Source organism: Bubalus kerabau, chromosome 3, assembly GCF_029407905.1.
Source record: "Bubalus kerabau isolate K-KA32 ecotype Philippines breed swamp buffalo chromosome 3, PCC_UOA_SB_1v2, whole genome shotgun sequence".
NCBI classification, from domain to species: domain Eukaryota; kingdom Metazoa; phylum Chordata; class Mammalia; order Artiodactyla; family Bovidae; genus Bubalus; species Bubalus kerabau.
The window spans coordinates 172,151,177-172,174,753 of NC_073626.1; the positions used below are offsets into that span (position 1 = coordinate 172,151,177).

The window sequence follows — 23,577 nt, forward strand, 5'->3', positions numbered from 1 at the left end:
TTTGAAACAAAATATGACTTAAAAGCTACCTATTCCTTGGCTTTACAATGTTAAAATTTTACCTTTGTGTTACCTCATAAGTTGTGGCATCATGTTAAGAGAAATCATTCAGACTCTAAAGAAAAAGGAATTGAATATTTCAAATGCAGATGTGATGAGTTCATTAAATGCCAAAAATTGTTCATTATAGCTTTTCAACCCAGGAAGGCAAAGCCACTGGAGTCCCTGCAGGTAAGCAACTTGTGCCGTGTGTGCCATCACAGAAAGTTCCTCTGGCAGAAAGGCATGTGAGCCTTCGAGTTGACACTGCCGACTGCTGGCTGGCCAGAGTCAGAAGAAGACGTCACAGCGGCACCACTTTATAATCATACAGGAGCTGGTGAAGTCAAAGATTAAGCTGCAAACAGGAAGGCTGAGTCAATACCTTCTCTGCAGAACGGTACTTATATCTCACAAAAGGGCAAATCAACGGATGTGTCCAGACTCACCATTTTGCTCGTGTTCATCCAGTGTAACGCCAACTAGACAAAGATCTTTTATGTGAATGCTCAGAAGCAAACACAAGGGGTGCTGAGACGTTCAAAAGACTGAATAACTTCATTCAGTCTCATGGTTGATCCTGGAGTCACTGTGTTGAGGTTTGCACTGACGATGCAGGGCAAGGGTGGCTGCTGTTAGTGCCTTGGCACCAGTCAGAGCAGGGCCACTCAGATGTACCAGAAGTCACTGTATTTTTCATTGGCATGCTTGTAGTCAAATAAGGGCCAGATTCACTTAAGGACATCCTTGATGAAACAGTGAAAATGATCACTTTGATGAAATCTTTACTCTTGATTTCACATCTTTTTGAATATCCTGTGTGACAAAATTGTTACCAAATCAAACTTGAGTCTGATAGAGCAGCAAAGCCAACCTACTGATACCTGGTTGTGGTGAAGGAAAATACAGTATTTATTGCAGGGTGCAAGAAAGGAATACAGGCGGCTCATGCTTAAAAGACCCAAATTCTTCTAGCTTTCTGGGGAGGTTTTTAAAAAAAGTGTGAGGTAACAGATTGCATGCAGAAACAAACATGAGAACCCTATCTGTTCTCAAACATGAGAACCCCCAACTGTCTTCTGTTAATCCAAATATTAAAGGAATTTGCAAAAATGTAAAACAATGTCACTACTCTTACTAAAATTTTTTTTGGGAAATGTGGTTACTTTTCAAAAAATGTTTTATACGAGTGTGAGTTCATTGTTATTTTAGAATGAAGTAATAACATAAATATTTTTTTAATTTTCTTAGTTTTGTTTCCTAATATGGCAAATATCAGTAAGATATAGTCTATAAAAACAGATCTTTGAGACTTCATTGGGGACCTGAGACCCAAGAGTCTGAGAACTCTAAGTCTAGGATTTGTAGTCTGTGTCTTTCATTTGACAAGTAGACGTACCTAGGGATGGTTCTTCAATTGTTTTCTTGAGCCTCTATGTATTTTACATTATTAATTACAAATTCATTTAAGCAGGTCACAAGTCTAATTTCCCTTAGCTTCCTAATCAAATTGTCACTTTTAGCAACAGTAGCTTCCTTTGCATGCAGGCAAGCGCTTTGCATGAGCTGGCCTTGTTCTATTAGGAGCCCAGTTTACATCTGTTGAGTGGAAAGGAACTATGAAGGGACACAGTGGAATAAAAATACTGTGTACTAGGAATGCTCCATAGGTAGTAATCGACCAGAATTTCATCCTGAAAAAAGGAAATAATCAAAGCAAGGGAGTCAGGGTGAGCACTTGAAACCAATTGGAGGTTGAGAGAAGTATTTATCACAACATTACACATTATGGTTAAAAATCAGAAACAACCTAAGTGGCCAACAATCAGGAATTTGTTTTTTTTTTTTTTTAAAGATTTATTTATTTTTGGTTATTCTTCATTGGCTGGGACTTCGTTGCTTTGCTTGGATTTTTCCCTAGTTGTGGTGAGCAGGGGCTTACTCCCTAGTTGCAGTGCATGGGCTTCTCACTGTAGCAGCTTCTCTTGTGCAGAGCATAGCCTCTAGCATGGGCTTCAGTAGCTGTGGCTCGTGGGCTCTACAGTGCAAGCTCAGTAGTTGTGGCACATGGGCTTAGTTGCTCCGTGGCATGTGGGATCCTCCTGGGTCAGGGATCGAATCTCTGTCTCCTGCATTGATAGGTGGATTCTTTACCACTGAGCTGCCAGGGAAGTTTGTTTTTAAAACAATATAATTTATACAATCATTAAAAATGATATTACAGATAGGTATTTGTCACATGGACTTTTTTTGGACATAAATTGACCATTTTTTCCTCCCTTGCTGCCCCACCTCCTTGCCCCTTAAAAAAGAGTTGACATAGAATACCATTATCAAAACTATGTTTAATCCCTCAGTTGTGCTGGAGTGAAAAAGCTGGTTGAGACCACTGGACTGAAGATGCATATCAACTGGTACAGAGAGATGTCACTGACACAGTGTTCATGCAAAGAACACATTATAATTTGCTTTATAATAACATTTAATTATACATTATAATTTAAAGTATAAAAGTGATTTTTGTGAAACAAAAAGTAAGAAGATATAAAAGATATTGCAATGTCTATATCAGAGTATTGGAATTACATTACAATTTTTTTTCTTGTTGCTTATTTTTATTCTATTTTCAGTATACTAATACATACTTATGTGCTTATCAAATTCAGTATATCAATGAACATATAACAATACTTTTGCAACAGGAAAACAAAATTATTTTTAATTTGTCAAAATACAATAATAACTCACAAGTTTCTATCAAAGTGTTACACTGGTAGTGATTTATGATTTAGCAAAAGGAAAAAACCATGCGAATAAACTCACTGTTGCTTTTTCAAATTGACTAGAATGCTTTATTTTTTTGGCTGTGCTGAAGGGCATGCAAGATCTTAGTTTCCTGACCAGGGATCAAACCCATAACCCCTGAAGTGGAAGCATGGAGTCTTAACCACTGGACCAGCAGGGAAGTCCCTGGAATGTGTTACTCTTAAATATACTGAAAGCTGGTCTCCAATTTTAGTGACCATAAAGGAACTGGAATGCAAAAGTAGGAAGTCAAGAGATATCTGGAGTAACAGGAAAGTTTGGCCTTCCCTGGTGGCTCAACTGCTAAAGAATCTACCTGCAATGTGGGAGACCTGAGTTCGATCCCTGGGTTGGGAAGATCCCCTGGAGAAGGGAACAGCTATCCACTCCAGTATTCCAGCCTGGAGAATTCCATGGACACTACAGTCCATGGGTTCACAAAGAGTCAGACATGACTGAGCAACTTTCACTTGGCCTTTTAGTACAAAATGAAGCAGGACAAAGGCTAACAGAGTTTTGCCAAGAGAACCCACTGGTCATAGCAAATGCCCTCTTCCAACAAAACAAGAGATGACTCTACATATGGATATTACCAGATGGCCAATACCATAATCAAATTGATTATATTCTTTGCAACTGAAGATGGAGAAGCTCTATACAGTCAGCAAAAATAAGTCTGGGAGCTGACTGGCTCAGATCATGAACTCCTTACTGCAAAATTCAGACTTAAATTGGAGAAAGTAGGGAAAACCACTAGACCATTCAAGTATGACCAAAATCAAATCCCTTACGATTATACAGTGGAAGTAACAAATAGATTCAAGGGATTAGATCGGATAGAGTGCCTGAAGAACTATGGACAGAAGTTTGTAACACTGTACAGTAAGCGGTGATCAAGACCATCATCAAGAAAAAGAAATGCAAAAAGGCAAAATGGTTGTCTGAAGAGACCTTAAAAACAGCTGAGAAAAAAAGAGAAAAAAAGTAAGTGAAGTTGCTCAGTCGTGTCTAACTCTTTGCAACCCTGTGGACTGTAGCCTACCAGGCTCCTCAATCCGTGAAATTTTCCAGGCTAGAGTACTGGAATGGGTTGCCATTTCCTTCTCCAGGGGATCTTCCCGACCCAGGGATTGAACCCAGTTCTCCCGCATTGCAGGCAGACGCTTTACCATCTGAGCCACCAGGGAAGCCCAGAGAAACTAAAGGCAAAGGAGAAAATAAAAGATATACCTACCTGAGTGCAGAATTCCAAAGAATAGCAAGGAGAGATAAGAAAGCCTTCCTCGGTGATCAGTGCAAAGAAATAGAGGAAAACAATAGAATGGGAAAGACTAGAGATCCCTTCAAGAAAATCAGAAATACCAAGGGAACATTTCATGCAAAGATGGCACAATAAAGGACAGAAATGGTATGGACCTAACAGAAACAGAAGATATTAAGAAGAGGTGGCAAGAATACATAGAACCATACAAAAAGGATTTGAATGACCCAGATAACCACAATAGTGTGATCACTCACCTAGAGCCAGACATCCTAGAGTGCGAAGTCAAGTGGGCCTTAAAAGCATCATTACAAACAAAGCTAGTGGAGCTGATGGAATTCCAACTGAGCTATTTCAAATCCTAAAAGATGATGCTGTGAAAGTGCTGCACTCAATATGCCAGAAAATCTGGAAAACTCAGCAGTGTACACAGGACTGGAAAAGGTCAGTTTTCATTCCCATCCCAAAGAAAGGCAATGCCAAAGAATGTTCAAATGACTGCACAATCGCATTCATTTCACATGTTAGCAAAGTAATGCTCAAAATTCTCCAGCTAGGCTTCAATAGTATGTGAACCAAGAACTTCCAAATATTCAAGCTGGATTTAGAAACAGCAAAGGAACCAGAGATCAAATAGTTAACATTTGTTGGATCACAGAAAACAAGAGAATTCCAGAAAAACATCAATTTATTCTTCATTGACTATGCTAAAGCCTTTGACTGTGTGGGTCACAACACACTGTGGAAGGTTCTTAAAGAGATGGAAACACGTTACCTGCCTCCTGAGAAACCTGTATGCAAGTCAAGAGGCAACAGTTAGAACAGGACAATGGACTGGTTCCAAATTGGGAAAGGAGTATGTCAAGGCTGTATATTGTCACCCTGCTTATTTAACTCACATGCATAGTACATCATGTGAAGTGCTGGGCTGAATGAAGCAGAAGCTGGAATCAAGATTGCCAGGAGAAATATCAATAACCTCAGAAATGCAGATGATTCTACCCTAATGGCAGAAAGTGAAGAGGAACTAAAGAGCCTCTTGATGAAAGTGAAAGAGTGAAAAAGCTGGCTTAAAATTCAACATTCAGAAAACTAAGACCATGGCATCTGGTCCCATCCCTTCATGGCAAATAGATGGAGAAACAATGGAAACAGTGACAGACTTTATTTTCTTGGGCTCCTTAATCAGTGACTACAGCCATGAAATGAAAAGACTCTTGATTCTTGGAAGAAAAGCTATGAGAAACCTAGACAACATATTAAAAAGCAGGAACATTACATTGCTCACAAAGGTCTGTGTAGTCAAAGCTATGGTTTTTCCAGTAGTCATGTATGGATGTGAGAGCTGGACCATAAGGAAGGCTGAGCACTGAAGAATTGATGCTTTTGAATTGTGGTGTTGGAGAAAACTCTTGAGAATCCCTTGGACTGCAAGGAGATCCAACCAGTCAATCCAAAAGGAAATCAATCCTGAATATTCATTGGAAGGACTGATGCTGAAGCTGAAGCTCTAGTACTTTGGTCACCTGATGCAAAGAGCTGACTCATTTGAAAAGACCCTGATGCTGGGAAAGATTGAAGGTAGGAGGAGAAGGTGATGACAGAGGACGAGATGGTTGGATGATATCACCAACTCAATGGACATGAGTTTGAGCAAGCTCTGGGAGATGGTGAAGGACAGGAAAGCTTGGAGTGCTGCAGTCCATGGGGTCACAACGAGTCAGACACAACTAAGCAAGTGTCAACAATAACAAGAATCAACTGATAAGCTTATCTATAAGGAAGATTTATTGGCCCCATCCCCCAAGATTCCAATCCACTAGGTTTTTATGTAGCTCCAGGAACCTGCATTTAAAACAATTTGGGGAACTTCCCTGGCAGTTCAGTTGTTGAGACTCCATGCTTCCAAAGCAGGGAGTGTGGGTTTGATCCCTGGTTGGGAAACTAAAGATCCCACATGCCTTGTGGCCTAAAAATAAACAAATAGATGAAACACGAAAAAAAAAATCTGGACACAAGTTTTGAATTGGAAAAACATCCTGTGTATAAGGGAAAATGTCAGTCCCATCCCAGAACCCAAACTTTCCTCCCCAGAGCTGAACACTGTTAATGTTTTTTTGTCTTTCCTTCCAGAAATGTTCTATATATATATATATATATATATATATATGCATACACACAAGCCATGAATCACCTTTTTTGTAGTTAGTAAAAATGTAATTGGGAGTACATTACACATCTTGACTTTTTTGTCTTAGCAATATATCTTGTTGAATACCGTTTTCTAATTTTATAGATGGATCTGTCTCTTTTTTGTAATATTTGCATAAATACCATACTTTATTAAGCAGTTCCCACTGATGGACATTTAAATTATATCCAGTCTTTTATATAGCCAACAATAAATCAAACAACCCTTATTCATTTGTCTTTGTTCATGTACAAAAAATTTTAGAAATGTAGTTGCTCAGTTAAAAGGTTTTTAACCTTTTAAATTTTGTAGCTAAACTTGGCCCTTCTACCAATTAACGTTAGGTAATTTTCTCCAGGTGGTTTGGTAACCATGCATGCATGCATGCTCAGTCACTCAGTCATGTCTGACTCTGCGACTCCACGTAGCCCCCACTAGGCTCCTCTGTCCATGAGATTTTTCAGGCAAGAATACTGAAGTGAGTTGCCATTTCCTACCCCAGGGGATCTTCCTCACCCAGAGATCGAAACCACGTCTCCTGTGTCTCCTGCATTGGCAAGTGGATTCTTTGCCACTGTGCCACCTGGGAAGCAGGTTTGGTAACCACACCTAGAGAAAAACTCTTTTCCAGGGAAAGAACCAAACTGATAATCATCACTTCGGAATTTTCCTCTTAAAACCAAGAAAATAAAGATTTTGTACAGAAACTCACTGACCAACTTTAAAGTGGACAAAATTTATTTAGTTATATGTAAATAAAATTATTTGGATACATGAGGGAAAACCTATAAAGCATATAACATTACAATCAACTGTTTATAATATCTTCAAAGAACTGTAAATAATATTTTAAACAGGATATATTAATGTACTCGCTGTAATTCTTCACAAGCATTCTCTTTTTTTCTGTTGGCAACATGAATATTGCAAGTAAGACTTACTTTGTTTTTGTAAAAGGAGGATTTGATTTGGAAGAAATCATCGCTTCCATAAATACAGTAAATCAACAAACAACCGGATGGACTGAACATGAGCAGGTCTAACTTGGATATTTAACCAAAGCTGGACCATTGGATAAAAAGTTTGTATTTTGTGATCCACAACTAACAGTGCACACATTAACACTGGCTGTATAGCACCATTCCAAATATTTAACTCTGCCTGGAGAAGACTCTCGAGAGTCGCCTGGACTGCAAGGAGATCAAACCAGTCATTCCTAAAGGAAATCAATCCTGAACATTTACTGGAAGGGCCGATGCTGAAGCCGAAGCTCCAATACTTTGGCCACCTGATGTGAAGAGCCAATTCACTGGAAAAAATCCTGATGCCGGGAAAGATTGAGGGCAGGAGGAGAAGGGATGGCAGAGGATGAGATGGGTGGATGGCATCATCGACACAATGGACATGAATTTGAGCAGACTCAGGGAGATAGTGAAGGACAGGGAAACCTGGTGTGCTGCAGTCCATGGGGTCACAAGGAGTCAGACACGACTGAGCCACTAACAACAACATGTTAATTTGATCGTGTCAGTAAATGAAAGTAAGGAAGCAATGTCATCAGTTTTAAAACCCACAACATGATTTTCAATCTAATCATCCTAAGTTAATGGTAAATATATATTGAGAGAGAAAAAACACTGTGTCAGCATTGAAGATTACCTTTATCAAAAACAGAGAGCCGGATCCTTTCATAGCAACCGAAGCTGTCACGATTACAAACAGGTCGTGTTGGACCAAATGGAGTATGACATGCAATTTATTATCTATCATAATTTACAGGCAATTCTCGAATCAGTGGAGGTAATATTGTGTGGGTATATTAGCCATGCTTTTGTTCCTCCTTTCTATTAGCTGCCTTTTATTATTATTGTTATTTTGGTGGTCCTTTTCATTACACAACCCCTCCCACTAGACATTAGAGCAGGAAATAATGGAGATGAAACAGAAAGGAAATGTGTGTATGTAATCACTTGTTAACAGCTCTGAAGGGTTTGGTGGAGTAAAAGACTGAAACAGCTGGCTAAAATTAGACTGGGGTAACATTCTGTGACTCCAGTTACTAGTACCATTCCTGTCTAATCATCAAGGATAATTGAGAATGGTCTGTACTCACTTTAGATAAATTTGACCCGAAACACCGGCAATGATATTAAAATATTTGTGTGTGTGTGTGATAAGCAAATTGTGAGTGAAAATTTAAATAGTTCTAAAATATGTGTAAACAAGTAAGGCAGCCAGAAATTTCAAAATGATTCTCGGAAGAACATTTTGCAGTCTGAAAAATGTTTGGCTTAGAAAAATAGAGATCTCCGATAAAGGAAGAGCATTATTCAATGTCATGAATCATAGTTATCTTCTGTATGAAATCAATCAAGAGAGCTATTTTAAAAACTGTGCTGAGCTCAGGCAAATGAATTGTCCACAGCACACCAAGAGGCACTGGAGAGGGGCTGTTTGTTACCACCACTCCAATGTCAAGTGCACAGACGTTTGGACCAAGGGCCTTTTGTTTATTATCCTCACAACATGATAGTCTTATATTTGGGATTAGTAACATGCTTTACAAATGATTTAAACAACCAGCTTTACATGTCAATCAGCAATTAGTTTTCTACTTTATTTACTGGGTAAGAGAAACCCAGAAAAAAATGTCTATAGGCTCCAGAGCATGCTGATAAACTAAGAGGCCAATAAAACAAATAAAAGTGCTTGAATTTTAGCCCTTGACTCAATGGTTATATGCACAAATATGACTTTCACTACGGATATTATTTATATTATTTATTTGTTAAGATTTGTTTCAGATTCAGTTTATAACTATATAATACTGCATTAGGAGTAATGGCAAATGCTATTTTTAGAGAAAGATTTAGAAATTGTATGCCTTAGCTGCAGAATTCTTTAATAAAAATATAAACTGTGTTTCTTTAATTGTACTAAATGCATTGCCTTTGAAATTAGGGTCTGCCTTTGTTTTACACTGGTAGAGCGATTGCTCCCTGTAACACTTTCTGAAGTCTAGTGTTTTCTTGTGCTTAAAATTCATTTATAGGTTTCCTCTACCATCTGAAAGCAGAGAGCATTCTATGAAACCTTAATTGAAATGGCATAAAGCAAAGAAGCCATGACCTCCAGACACATCTTGCTAATGGATGCACAAATAAACTGAGATCAAGCACGGATGCTCAGAGACACCATCCAAAGTCCTGGCGACTTGATGCTGAGATGCCTGTGTGGTTCCTGGGAGGGAGCTTGGCGCTGCCTCTGCAAAGGTTCGCAGCAAAACAAACGCTGAACAAGGTTCCCCTTTTTTTGTAAAAGCAAAAATCCTCCTCTAGTTTTTTCCTGTGAGCAAAAACTAATGCAGGTCTTTCATAAAAGCAAAGTAGTGAAAAGCGCTTTCAAAAAGCAGGGGAAACCTGTAACTGTTAAGTTTTCCAGAAGCACTTAGACACCTTATTTTCACCTTACAAAGAAGTAACTAGGTTGAGAAGCTTTCATTCTCTGTTTTAAAAGCTATATCTAAAACCCTAGTTGGAGTATGGATGATGAGATAGAAGGGCATTTTTAGAAGGGCATTTCTACCAGTGACTCAACAGGCTGTCTTTGCAGGACACTGTCATCTCAAAGGTGCATGTGGTCCATAGCGCCTCTCCCCACACGGACAGGCAGCGCTGCTCTCACATGAAGCCATGGCAACGGCATTTAAAACAACAGTGCCAGTTACGGGACAACACGCTTTCCCACGACATGTCACAGGCTCCTCACAGTAACCATGTGAGGAATGCATGAGGATGACAAGGGAACCTTACACGGAACATCACAGGACACTACACATTTGCACCATCCATGTATTTTTTTCTGGATTGTTCTATAATTTGAATACACGGTTGAATGAGTAAAAAGAGGATTCCTACCATGTAGAGTAAACCGCTTATATAGAAGGAAAAGTCATATTTTTGGGTGATGTCGTAGATCCACCCTACAAAACAGAAAAGAATATATTCAGTATAATGAAGTTGCAATAAACAAAGTCAAGAACACAAAGCAAACATTTATTGCTCTGATAAGTAATTTTCTAAGAATGTATTATATGTTGTTTAATGCCCCAGACATTTCTTGTAGCCATTTTTGAGTCTGGGCACTGTTGGAACCTGAGTTCTCAGTGCCTGGGAATGACTACATCTACCTTTAAAGCCACTGGGGTGCTTTTAAAGGCACTGAAACAGTAGCTGGCAGACCTATGGGAAAAATGTGGCTCATAGCCCTTGGGGGTAACTTTTAAGCAGGCACAAAGCCAACAGTGAAAAGTGACTCTAACGATTTTTTTTTTAAACAAATCTTTTCTAAAACCTCAAAACATTTCTGAAGAAGTTTCTAGTGTGTATCCAAAGAGGCTGAGCAGAAGATGCTTGAACTTTGATTCATTCTGAAGTATATGAGGGTAAACATCTGTTCGAGAAGGAATCAAAATTTCTAGGTTTTTATGAAATTCACATTTATAACTATAAACCTTAATATATATTTAAACTTATGAAAGTTTAAATTGCCGAAGACATAGCCTTAAATGGTAAGTTATCAGTTCTTTTAAAAAATACTTTACTCTTAACGTTAGAGTCTGATGGGCTTCCCTGGTGGCTCAGGGGTGAAGAATCCACCTGCTGATGCAGGAGACACGGGTTCGATCCCTGGGTTGGGAAGATTCACTGGAGAAGGAAATGGCAACCCACTCTAGTATTCTTGCCTGGGAAATCCCAGGGACAGAGGAGCCTGGTGGGCTATAGTACTTGGGGTCACAAAAAGAGTTGGAAAGACTTAGCAACTAAACAACAACAATATTAGTCTGATACTTTCATATAATGATCTTACTAGGGACTTCGTAAAATTCTACCGTATGTCATGGATCCTAAGATACCATGAATTACATGATGCATCATTATCTTACGTATCAAAAAAAAGGAATAATTGTTAATTAAAATATGACTTGATGTTTTCTTAGAACTATGTAAAAGGCATTCTGACTTCAGAGATGTTAAAATGTGGAAAAAAGTTTCAGAAACTATGAGGCATGATGTTTCATTCACTTCAGTGATTAATTCTAAGGATCAGTCACATGTCATGGTCCCCACATTGCCAGTTATGCAAACTGAGAGGATTAAGCTAGACGCAGAATTTTATTTATGGTAAAAATGTTAACATTCACTTTTTCCATTTCAGCAAGTACATTAATTAGCAGAGGCACACGACCAAGATAATCACAATGGTGTGATCACTCACTTAGAGCCAGACATCCTGGAATGTGAAGTCAAGTGAGCCTTAGGAACTAGGAACAAAGCTAGTGGAGGTGATGGAATTCCAGTTGAGCTATTTCACATCCTGAAAGATGATGCTGTGAAAGTGCTGCACTCAATATGCCAGCAAATTTGGAAAACTCAGCAGTGGCCACAGAACTGGAAAAGGTGAGTTTTCATTCCAATCCCAAAGAAAGGCAATGCCAAAGAATGCTCAAACTACTGTACAATTGCATTCATCTCACATGCTAGTAAAGTAATGCTCAAAATTCTCCAAGCCAGGCTTCAGCAATATGTGAACTGTGAACTTCCAGATGTTCAAGCTAGTTTTAGAAAAGGCAGAGGAACCAGAGATCAAATTGCCAATATCCGCTGGATCATGGAAAAAGCAAGAGATTTCCAGAAAAATATTTCTTTCTGCTTTATTGACTATGCCAAAGCCTTTGACTGTGTGGATCACAATAAACTGTGGAAAATTCTGAAAGAGATGGGAATACCAGACCACCTCACCTGCCTCTTGAGAAACCTATATGCAAGTCAGGAAGCAACAGTTTGAATGGATATGGAACAACAGACTTATTCCAAATAGGAAAAGGAGTACGTCAAGGCTGTATATTGTCACTCTACTTATTTAACTTATATGTAGAGTACATCACAAGAAACTCTGGGCTGGAAGAAGCACAAGCTGGAATCAAGATTGCCGGGAGAAATATCAATAACCTCAGATATGCAGATGACACCACCCTTATGGCAGAAAGTGAAGAGGAACTAAAAAGCCTTTTGATGAAAGTGAAAGAGGAGAGTGAAAAAGTTGGCTCAACATTCAGAAAATGAAGATCATGGCATCCGGTCCCATCACTTCATGGGAAATAGATGGGGAAACAGTGGAAACACTGTCGGACTTTATTTTTTTGGGCTCAAAAATCACTGCAGATGGTGATTGCAGAAATGAAATTAAAAGACGCTTACTCCTTGGAAGGAAAGTTATGACCAACCTAGACAGCATATTCAAAAGCAGAGACATTACTTTGTCAACAAAGGTCTGTCTAGTCAAGGCTATGGTTTTTCCTGTGGTCATGTATGGATGTGAGAGTTGGACTGTGAAGAAAGCGGAGCACCAAAGAATTGATGCTTTTGAACTGTGGTGTTGGAGAAGATTCTTGAGAGTCCCTTGGACTGCAAGGAGATCCAACAAGTCCATTCTAAAGGAGATCAGTCCTGGGTGTTCTTTGGAAGGAATGATGCTAAAGTTGAAACTCCAGTACTTTGGCCACCTCATGGGAAGAGTTGACTCATTGGAAAAGACTCTGATGCTGGGAGAGATTGGGGGCAGGAGGAGAAGGGGACGACAGAGGATGAGATGGCTGGATGGCATCACCAACTCGATGGACGTGAGTTTGAGTGAATTCTGATGGACAGGGAGGCCTGGCATGCTGCAATTCATGGGGTCGCAAAGAGTCGGACGCGACTGAGCTACTGAACTGAACTGAACTGAAGAAAAATATAAAGGATTTAATGACCAAACATAGTATTCCATGGCCACTTTTAAAAAGTATCTAATGATACTGCAAATGAATGCATAAATGTAACTTACAACCCTCTCCCACCAACAAACAGCTACACAAAATCAACTGCTAAATGTGTAAACTAGTTCCTCTGACTTCCTGCGTGATATCTGTATCTCTTGCTTATTGTAGCCGGTGCTTAATGTTACTGAATGAGTCAAGGCCATCATAAAGAAAAACAAACACTTAATAGCATCAAAAATGTATACTTTTCAAAAATCCCTCAACAGCTATGAATTCTGGATATACTTTAAAAGGAAACCAAGCTTTTGACTCTGTTATTTGATACATAAAAGAAGAGAAAATCAGAATCTTTAAATGTGGCTTAGTAAATGTTCTATCCGGAGAAGGCAATGGCACCCCACTCCAGTACTCTTGCCTGGAAAATCCCATGGACGGAGGAGCCTGGTAGGCTGAAGTCCATGGGGTCGCTAAGAGTCGGACACGACTGAGCGACTTCACTTTCACTTTTCACTTTCATGCGTTAGAGAAGGAAATGGCAACCTACTCCAGTGTTCTTGCCTGGAGAATCCCAGGGATGGGGGAGCCTGGTGGGCTGCGGTCTATGGGATTGCACAGAAGTCAGACACGACTGAAGTGACTTAGCAGCAGCAGCAACAGCAAATGTTCTATCATCTTTTTTTTACTCTCCAATTTGAAACAAGAGGGACAGATAAGATTACGCATATAATCCAGAAAGAGTGATTCAGCTTCAGCACTGAATCAGAAAGTTCACTGACACATGAACTAAAATACATCCAGCTTTGCTAGTGCCTCCATTTGTCAGCTGTGGACCACTATGAATTATGATGAAGTGAAGAATTCACTGGCAGATAATGCTGAGTGGTATGTCTTCACAGGCCGAGTACAAGACAGCACTATCTTAAGTTATAATTTGTAAAAAATCAATACATATAAACAAGGTTCTTGTAACAGTCCACTCATTCCAGATGAACACTGATCTTGTCGGTTTAACAGTTCATTCCTCACTTTTCTATGATCAAGTCATTGGGAGTTAGAAAGTGGTGCCTCTAAACAACCAACAGCTCAAACAGATTGATTTTCCACCACTGCTTAACATGAACTCAGAGACAGGACAAAATCCTCATTAGAAAATTAATATGTACTTGGGCTTCCCTGGTGACACAGAGGTTAAAGCGTCTGCCCCCAATGCGGGAGACCCAGGTTCAATCCCTGGGTCGGGAAGATCCCCTGGAGAGGGAAATGGCAACCCACTCCAGTATTCTTGCCTGGAGAATCTCATGGATGGAGGAGCCTGGTGGGCTACAGTCCATGGGGTCGCAAAGAGTCAGACACGACTGAGCGACTTCACTTCACTTCAATGATTTTTTTCAATAAAAATTTCAGTTCAGACTATTTACTTACTTACTTTTTTGTTAGAAGTGGTTGAGTACAAGCTCCAGGGCTCTGGGACATGGCCCCTATCCACCTCTCTTGCTGCCCCGAACTCAAACACAGGCACAAGCCATTCTGAATTTTTTGGAGTTTCAAGCACCTTTGTCTTGGCACCCTGACTGTACATGTACTATTACTCCTTCTGGGGGGACAGTAATAAGCCCATCACCCTTAGAGAGCATCCTACCGTCGCCTTCCACCACTCCATCATCTCTGTTGCCTGCAGACTATAGAAAACAGCACTAAGTATTGTTATAGCCTCACACTGAATTAGTTATATTTTAAAGTCTTTCACCTTTCCTCTAAAAGTATAAATTTCTGTAAAAACACCTTCACACGTCCCAATCTTTAAAAGTAACTCAATTTTTCAAAAAGTGCAACCAATTTTACCAAACAATTTTACAGTGCAAATTGTTAGGAGTGGCCCTAATTGTTACATTAAATTAATTCCATGGTTTTCTCCAATCTACCTTTAGGATTTATTCTGAAATGATTCCAGATCCTGCCATCTCTGCTAGTTTGAACTCGACCCAGTCCTGAGTCTGATGCAAAGCAGGTCGGGAGACAGCACTTTTATCACATGCTTCAGTCCAGCACATGGGGACAAAACTCTTTAGAAACGACACGTTTCAGAGGAGATGCCCACCTCATTCATCCATCACCCATCTCTCCCTATAGGTCTGATCTCAGTCCCTTGGTTTGGAGCTCGGAATTCTTGGCAGTCCTGATCCAACCATCAGCTGAAATCAACAGCTTCCAAGTAAAAACCTGGTTCCTTATTAATCTGCATTCCTTTTTCATCTGAGTCTATCAAATGAGGAGTGATGGCTGTTTTTCTTACTTAATAAATAAGTGTTCCCAGCTCTTGGTGAAAAAAATTACAAATTATTGTTAGCCTGTGACATTTTGTGTGAATACTGGAGATAATTGTGGATGCTTGGCCAGTCAAATCTGGTGGCTGAGTTTTGCTATACTTTACCCTGGAAACATCTAAAAAAGGATCTACTATTACTACGTCTTTTAAAAGAGACAAACTGAATGCCCAGAACATTATACAATGAATTACATCAAGAAGTTCGTGTTGCTAAATGACACGGTTGAAGTGACTGTTCAATATCTCTGATTGCATATTCTTCTGCTAAATGGATATGTGTGATTATCTAACATGCTACTAAATTGTACCAGATTTTTTTTAATGCCAGTAGAAATCGCTTTGAAAAATGGAAAACACATTCATTTTTAAACCCATTAAAAAAGAAAAAGCTAATGTGAACAGTCATTTTCCTTATAGCACTTCAAGCTAAGTAATAATTTCTAGCCCACCTGGAATTTCTAGCAAGAATTCAATGTGGTTATTTAGTCACTCATATTGCCAGCCACTGCTATAATGCATAAAGGCTGGCCTTGTGTCTCATTGCAATATTGGCTCCTTGGCCTGGAAAATCAATGAATTAAACACAATGCAGTTAGCCAATCATGCTGCTCAGCATTTCTTAGCACATAGGTTCAGTGGAAGAAGAAATAAACGAAAAGAAGGAAAGGCCCCTTTAGGTTGCTGGCCTGGAGATGTACATCAGAACATTGATTTTAACATTTCCATGGCAGCATTTTGAGGATTCCCTGGTGGCTTGGATGGTAAAGAATCTGCCTGCAATGTGGGAGACCCAGGTTTGATCCCTAGGTTGGGAAGATCCACTAGAGAAGGGAATGGCTACCCACTCCAGCACTCTTTCCTGGAGAATCCCATGGACAGAGGAGACTGGGGGGCTACCCTATGGCAGCATTTAACACACATCCACCATTAATACAGTGCTTTCTACCATCCATCGTGGATCAAATTTAGCTACAGACTCCACTTCTAGGGAGGAACCTTGAAGCAGAGATCAGACCTGAGGACTGAGAGGTGGGTATAACTCCCTATGTTATAGTTGTAATTCCTTTCCCTTCCACTCAAGTAAGTGCACTAGAATTCAAATGTGTGAAAAGGAAATGACCATAGGGATGGGATAAGAAAACCATGCTGTCAGACCTTGGTGCTTTAATTAACACTGATCATGAATTACTTATGCTGTACCTCATAGCTGCTTTGTGATAGATAGATTGCTACTGCAATCTAATGAAAAAGTAAAAGTGAAAGTCGCTCACTTTCTTTTCACTACTCTTTGCGACCCCATGGACTACAGAGTCCATGGAATTCTCCAGGCCAGAATACTGGAGTGGGAAGCCTTTCCCTTCTCCAGGGAATCTTCCCAACCCAGGGATCAAACCCACGTCTCCCGCATTGCAGGCAGATTCTTTACCAGCTGAGCCACAAGGGAAGTCCAAGAATACTGGAGTGGGTAGCCTAGCCCTACAAGGGATCTTCTCGACCCAGGAATCAAACGGGGGTCTCCTGCATTGCAGGTGGATTCTTTACCAACTGAGCTATCAGGGAAGCCCATTGCAATCTAATGGATCAGTATAAAATAATTTCAGACTGACCATTAGAAGCAGAAAGTACCCCCTGATTATGCAAAGAAACATCAATGGCAGATTCTATTTCCACATACAATATATCTGAAGGACTTCCAACAAGAGGGTGGATGAGTCACTGATTAAGTCCCCATCCTCTTAATGGATATTTAACTTCTTTGGAAGTTACCACTGGTTGATTAATCCAATTCCCATTCCAAATCTTTTCTCCTTTCCTTCCTCTAGTCCCGAGGCTAGAAAGCAAAGTTCTCCAATTTCCAGTTTCCCTTGAAGCTTAGACTCACTGTGAGACATAGTTCTGGCCAATTAGATATAAGTGGAAGTCTGCTGGGACTTTCATCCCTTCCTCTTTCTTGTTATAAGTAAGTTTGTAGTGACTGGAGCCAGTATGTGACTGTGAGCAACCAGCATGAGTAAAAGGCCAAGAGGATCTTGAGACATTGTCTCAATATCATCTAGTTTCTGAACTCCAGATTTCTGGTTATGTGATGCAATTAAATCTCTATTTAAGCTATTGTTGTTGGGGTGTGCTTTTACAACCAAATGCATCCCTAACTGATAGAGAATTCTATACAATGAGATCACTGAGCAGTTCTGACTTTTCAGCTGCCAACAGTCTACTGCATTGCTATAGATATTCACTGTCACCTAGAAATGCTGGCTTGCACTTCTATGTATGAGCAGAAAATAGGCGCAGCCTGACTCAGAAGGGGCCCCATATGTAGCCTCTGGGTTTCCTAAAGCAAGTCTTGCGTTTTAAACCTTTAGTCAGCCAGCTGCCAGCGTTGTCAGCTGAACTGTTACTGTTCAGTTGCTAAGTTGTGTTCAGCTCTTTACGACTCCATGGACTGTAGCCTGCCAGGCTCCTCTGTCCTTCAGTATCTCCGGGAGTTTGCTCAAACACATGTCCACTGATTCGGTGATGCCACCCAACCACCTCATTCTCTGTCACCCCCTTCTCCTCCTGCCCTCAATCTTTCTGAGCATCAGTTGAATAAAAAAAAAATATATATATATATATATATATAATTTCTGGAGCTTCAAATCGTGTTGGGTGGGACATAAAGATGGGTGTGTTAGTTAGCACAAGCCTTCTGCCAGTAGGGCCCTAGGGTAGGAGATGATTGTGGGTCTGTAGGGAGACTGGGAAGAGAGGTGGGAGGGTTTCGGCCTGAATCCATGAGTTTCCCAGCTACCGGGAACAAGTATTTCTGCACAGGATATGAGAATAAAGGGCCAGGAGCAGCCAGAAAGGACAGGGTGGGACATCTGAATAGGTGAGGCTCCTCCGGTGAAAACCCTGCCCAGAACTTCTGGTAGCTCTCACAACTGCTGCCAACCCCGGCCTGGATGCCCCAAAAGCCACCTCCTGAGAACACCTGGGTGTTAACATTTGACCCCAGCCTCTGTCATGCCTTGCAGGCTCCTGCCTTCAATCTCAGGACTGTGGGGAGACTCTGTGACTTTGCCCAGCACCTGGCTTCTTGGGGACTGGGTCAATCTGCCACAAAGCTTAAAACTTGCCCAGAATGACAGGTTCAGAGAGGTACCTGCCCAGGCACGGGACTCCTCCTGGGTGCCTATGGCTTCTGGCATGCCCTATGCAAGTAGTAAATTCTCCACTGAACTGAGGTGAACGTATGTGAGAGATCTCACCCTAGATGTTGGCAACTGGAGGTCTCTTGGCCTTGGGTAAGCAGAATGTCCCAACTCTCCCCCAATGCCCACATGCTAATCTCTGGAACCTGTGAAGTTACCTTAGGCAGCAAAAGGGACTCTGCAGATGGAATTAAGTTTAGGATCTTGAGATGGGTTTTTTTCTGGATTATCCAGTGGGCCCAATGCCACAGGCATCTTTAAAAATGAGAGGAGGCAGCAGAGTGAGAACCACAGAGAAACGAGAAGATGCTCTGCTGCTGGCATAGATGATGGAGGAAGGGGTCAGGGGACAAAAAAGCAGGTGGTCCCCAGAAGCTGCAAAAGGCAAGCAAACAGATTGCCCCAGAGAGCTTCCAGAAAGAATGCGGTTCCACCAACACCTTGGTTTTGGCCCACTGTGATCCAGTCCTTGGAAGGAAAGTTATGACCAACCTAGAAAGCAGATTAAAAAGCAGCGAGACATTACTTTGCCAACAAAGATCCGTCTAGTCAAGGCTATGGTTTTTCCAGTGGTCATGTATGGATGTGAGAGTTAGAGTATAAAGAAAGCTGAGTGCTGAAGAACTGATGCTTTTGAACTGTGGTGTTGGAGAAGACTCTTGAGAATCCCTTGGACCGCAAGAAGATCCAACCAGTCCATCCTAAAGGAGATCAGTCCTGGGTGTTCATTGGAAGGACTGATGTTGAAGCTGAAACTCCAATACTTTGGCCACCTGATGCAAAGAGCTGACTTATCTGAAAAGACCCTGATGCTGGGAAAGATGGAGGGCAGGAGGAGAAGGGGTCGACAGAGGATGAGATGGTTGGATGGCATCACTGACTCAATGGACATGGGTTTGGGTGGACTCCAGGAGTTGGTGATGGACAAGGAGGCCTGGAATGCTGCAGTTCATGGGGTTGCAAAGAGTTGGACACGACTGAGCAACTGAACTGAACTGAACTGATCCAGTTTAGCCTGCTGACCTCCAGAACTGTAAGATTATACATTTGTATTGTTTTAAGCCAGTAAGTTTGTGGAGATTTATTACAGCACCAGTAGAAAACTCCTGGGCTTCTCAGGTGGCGCTAGTGGTAAAGAACCTGCCTGCCAATGCGGGAGATGTAAAAGATACGGGTTCGATCCCTGGGTCAGGAAGATCCCCTGGAGGAGGGCATGGCAACCCACTCCAGCGTTCTTGCCTGGAGAATCCCATCCCATGGACAGAGGAGCCTAGTGGGCTACAGTCCATGGGATCGCAAAGAGTCGGACATGACTGAAGCAACTTAGCACACACACAGAAACTCCTACAGGGCTAGCTCCAGCCCACAGATCTGTTGAATCTACAGATGTGTTTTGAAAATCTGGAAAAGTCACCTGAGAGTGCAGAGTCCTAGCTTCTCGTGGGTTGTTGGTGTGTGTGGAGGGGGGGTGCCTAACAACAGGAGAGCTAGTCATGATTTTCTGTTATTTCTTGGTGAAATAAGCTTGAACTGGCAGAGACTGCCTCCTTCTAATGGGGCACAGGCTCTGCACTATGGCACTCTCTGTTTTACCAGCCTGGTTGTTTATCTCACAGGTTAAGGACCAAAAATTCATCTACATTCTATGTGAAAGAATGACCTTTAAGTTGCTAAAATTTATACACAAGAAATTGGGGGCAGGAATGGGGGCAGGGAGAAAGGAGTGTGTGCACACATGGAAACTTAACTTCATATTCATCCTGGACTTTTAATATAAATGAGAACCCGACCTTTCTACATGCACTCTAAGCTCTTAATGCCTTGAAGGGTTTACCTGCAAAAGGCGGTCCCAGCAACGCGGAGATGCCGTTAGCACAGATGATGATTCCGTAGGCATTGGCCAGGTGCTCAATCCCCACCAAGTCTTCTGTCACCACGGGCATCAGGGAGAAATAACCGCTGGAAAAGCCTATCAGGGCACAGATGACTGCCAGGCCGGCATAGGTGTGCATCAAGGGCAGAATAAAAATACTGAGGACCAGGGTGAAGTTGGCCATCAGGAAGACATTCCACACGCTGATGCAAGGTAGGTCGGCCACAACGCCCAGGACCACTTTCCCGAAGATGTGAACTATGGCTATGATCGAAGTCAGGGGGAACACATCATTTTGCTCTGATAAATTGTACAAGTTGACTATTTCTGGGAGGTGAATGAAAGGGATGACGAAGCTGCTGTAGGCAAACAGAGCCCAGAAAATAAAGGCGACAAACATCCGATTAGTAAAGAGCGAGGCTGTCCCAAAATAGCCCGAGTACCAGTCCCAAAAGCCCTTCCTGACCCTCATGGTCAGCTGGCTCACCGTCTTCAGAAGCCGGAAGGCGTACATGTCGTTTCTGTGCGCGGATTTCTCCTGGCACGCCTGGGCGGGCGCGTCCCCGAGGGAGCTGTCCTCGGTGCCGGGGCCTCCCTGCTTCTCCTCGGCGTCCCTCAGTTGTCCACTGGACCTGATCGATTCGGTGGAGTGAGCCGACAGGACGTGGTGCGGGGCCTTCTCTTCCGGACCATCGCCGTCCATCCCAGGCGAGAGGGGCCTCATGAGTGCCCCGCACACACACAGGTTCAGGGACACGGCGCCCTGGATGAACATGGCGTTCCGCCAGCCGTACTCTGCGCACAGGTACTTGAGCAACACCGTCATGAGGAACGTGCCGAACCCGGTCCCGGTGGTGCTGAGACCCTGGGCGAGCGCGCGCCTCTTCTGAAAGTACCTGCCCACCATGACCACGGCCGGCAGGTAGGCCATCCCGCTGCCAAAGCCTGCGGCCCCAAGAGGGGAGAAAAGGCAGACAGCACAACGTAAACGGCCACAGCCCCAACCGGCAGCCTTCAAGATCATCTGCATCTCATTACCTTCATCTCTATAACTGTTTTTGAATAACAACAATGGTTTAGCTGCTAAGTGGCCTCCCACTCTTGAAACCCCAAGGACTAGATATAGCCTGCCAGGCTCCTCTGTCCATGGGATGTTCCAGGCCAAATACTGGAGTGGGTTGCCATTTCCTTCTCCAAATAACAACAATAGCCAGTCCTTATTGACCACTCACCGGGGTCCATGTGCTTTACAGACATTACCACAGGTAATCCCCTCTATAAAAGCGTAACATCTTACACAATAGATGCCATTATGCCCATTTTGTACTTGGAGAAGCTGACACTCAGAAAGACTCTGAACCCAGGTGTGTTTTTGTTGTCCAAAATGTGGGCTTTTCCTGCTGTGGCCTACACCCACCCCGAGTTTTCTCTTCTTTTGTATAACTTTTAAACAAAGATATAATCATGTTTGTTTAAAAAAAAAAGGAGCTTGAGAGGTAAGTACCAAGACCATCACCCACAGAAGCCTGTTTCTAGTCCATCATTTCTCCCAACAGGCTTTTCAGCATAGGTTACACCAATAATAATAATAAATTATATTAGATAAATTATATATACTAAATAAACAACTAAAGTAAAGTCTGCATTCTCACATGAGAATATAAGCTGCACCAGGGCAGGACTGTGTGTATTTTAGCCCCTGTTATGCTGGGCATTGCCCAGAATACATAGCATGTGCTTAACGATTTGTTGAAGGATAGCATGCATTCTGAGTGCTCTGCTATCAGCGCTAATCGCACTTAAAACACAGGAAGTACTCACGGGCAAGGGGAGGAAGTGACTCCAGGCAATTTGCAGAAGACTTAGGAATGGGCCAATGTGTTCCCAAATTCATTAGAAGAATAAAAGGAATTAAAATGTACCCATGAGTATACGTAGCTACTAGACGTCAAAACCACCTAATACTCATTTGTAGCTCTGATTTTTTAAATTGTATTTTTCTTAGAAAACAGGAACAGCTGGTGGTTTACATGGACAAAATTAAAATGCTGCTGGGGAAGGTGGTGTGTGTTGGGGGCAGGGGTACTGGGAACGCTTTGTTTTGCTGAACCTAACAGTTGTGCTGCTGTGCTCAGTTGTGTCCGACTCTTTGTGACCCCACGGACTGAAGTCCACCAGGCTCCCTTGTCCATGGAATTTTCCAGGCAAGAATGCTGGAGTAGATTGCCATTTCCTTCTCCAGGAGATCTTTCTGACCCAGGGATTGAATCCACATCTCTTACGTCTCCTGTAGTGGCAGGTGGGTTCTTTACCACTGCAGTGCACCTTGGAAGCCCTAAAATGCTCTAAAAATGAAGCTTATTTAAAAATAAAATAAATATGAAATCAAATAAAGCACTGGCCAAGAGGTTGAGGGTTGTGTTCTCAACTTCTAGGTACAGATGGAGGGAAACCATAAAACCCCGCTTCAGTTGTTCAAGGGGTTCCCATTCTGTTCTAATGCTTACAACCTCCTGACATTAGGATAGCAGCTTAATAGCAGAGAAGAGACTGTGACCAACAGCATGCCCCAAAGCTGAGAAGCTTCCCTAGTTCAGCATCATTTAACAGTTTCAGAATTACTTGAATTTGGAAGGAGACCAGAGCAGTCATACACACAAATATAATAATAATAGTTACTGCTAATTGAGTGGCGATGATGTTCCAGTTGCCTTTCAGGTTTTATCTGGTTTAATTTTCATAATAACCTGAAAGCTACCTGTGGTTATACCCAAATTATTAAAGGGAGCATTGAACCTCATGGAGATTAAGAAACTTTCCCTGACCTTGCAACAGGTAGCTGGAGAATCTGGATTGGAAGGCAGACCCAACTGCAGGGTCGGGTCCCTTTCCATCGTCCATGCTCTGTCTCACCCTTAACTGCTCATCCCCCAGCTGCCAGGATGGAGCTGCAGAAGCATTTTGCTCCAGCTTTTAAAATAGATGAATTCTTTAAACTGGATAATCTCATCATTATCTTATCTGAAAAATGAATCATTCCTTGATATCATAAAATATCCAGAAGG

The 23,577-nt window shown here is 41.8% G+C and overlaps 1 protein-coding gene and 1 long non-coding RNA gene across 5 annotated transcripts in view; one reads left to right on the forward strand and one right to left on the reverse strand.

The window, feature by feature from the left end:
• Nucleotides 1-254: 254 nt before the first annotated feature.
• SLC16A14 (solute carrier family 16 member 14) overlaps nt 255-23,577 on the reverse strand; it is a 41,217-nt gene continuing 17,894 nt past the window's right edge. For 2 of the 4 annotated variants that reach the window (XM_055573690.1, XM_055573687.1), the window contains exons 4-5: nt 20,474-21,457; nt 7,939-10,278 (exon numbers count right to left, since the gene is read on the reverse strand). In XM_055573690.1, the coding sequence (XP_055429665.1) occupies nt 10,127-10,278; nt 20,474-21,457 (1,136 nt within the window). In that variant the 3' untranslated portion in view covers nt 7,939-10,126. Of the gene's footprint in view, nt 856-1,975; nt 2,169-7,938; nt 10,279-20,473; nt 21,458-23,577 lie in introns of those variants that run through there. The other 2 variants (XM_055573689.1, XM_055573688.1) reach the window with 2 other exon arrangements.
• Nucleotides 11,523-23,577, forward strand: part of LOC129646849 (uncharacterized) — a 36,823-nt gene continuing 24,768 nt past the window's right edge. Inside the window, exons 1-3 of the long non-coding RNA XR_008712197.1 lie at nt 11,523-11,755; nt 15,045-15,124; nt 15,247-15,328. This is a non-coding gene — a long non-coding RNA (uncharacterized LOC129646849). The remainder of the gene's footprint in view (nt 11,756-15,044; nt 15,125-15,246; nt 15,329-23,577) is intronic.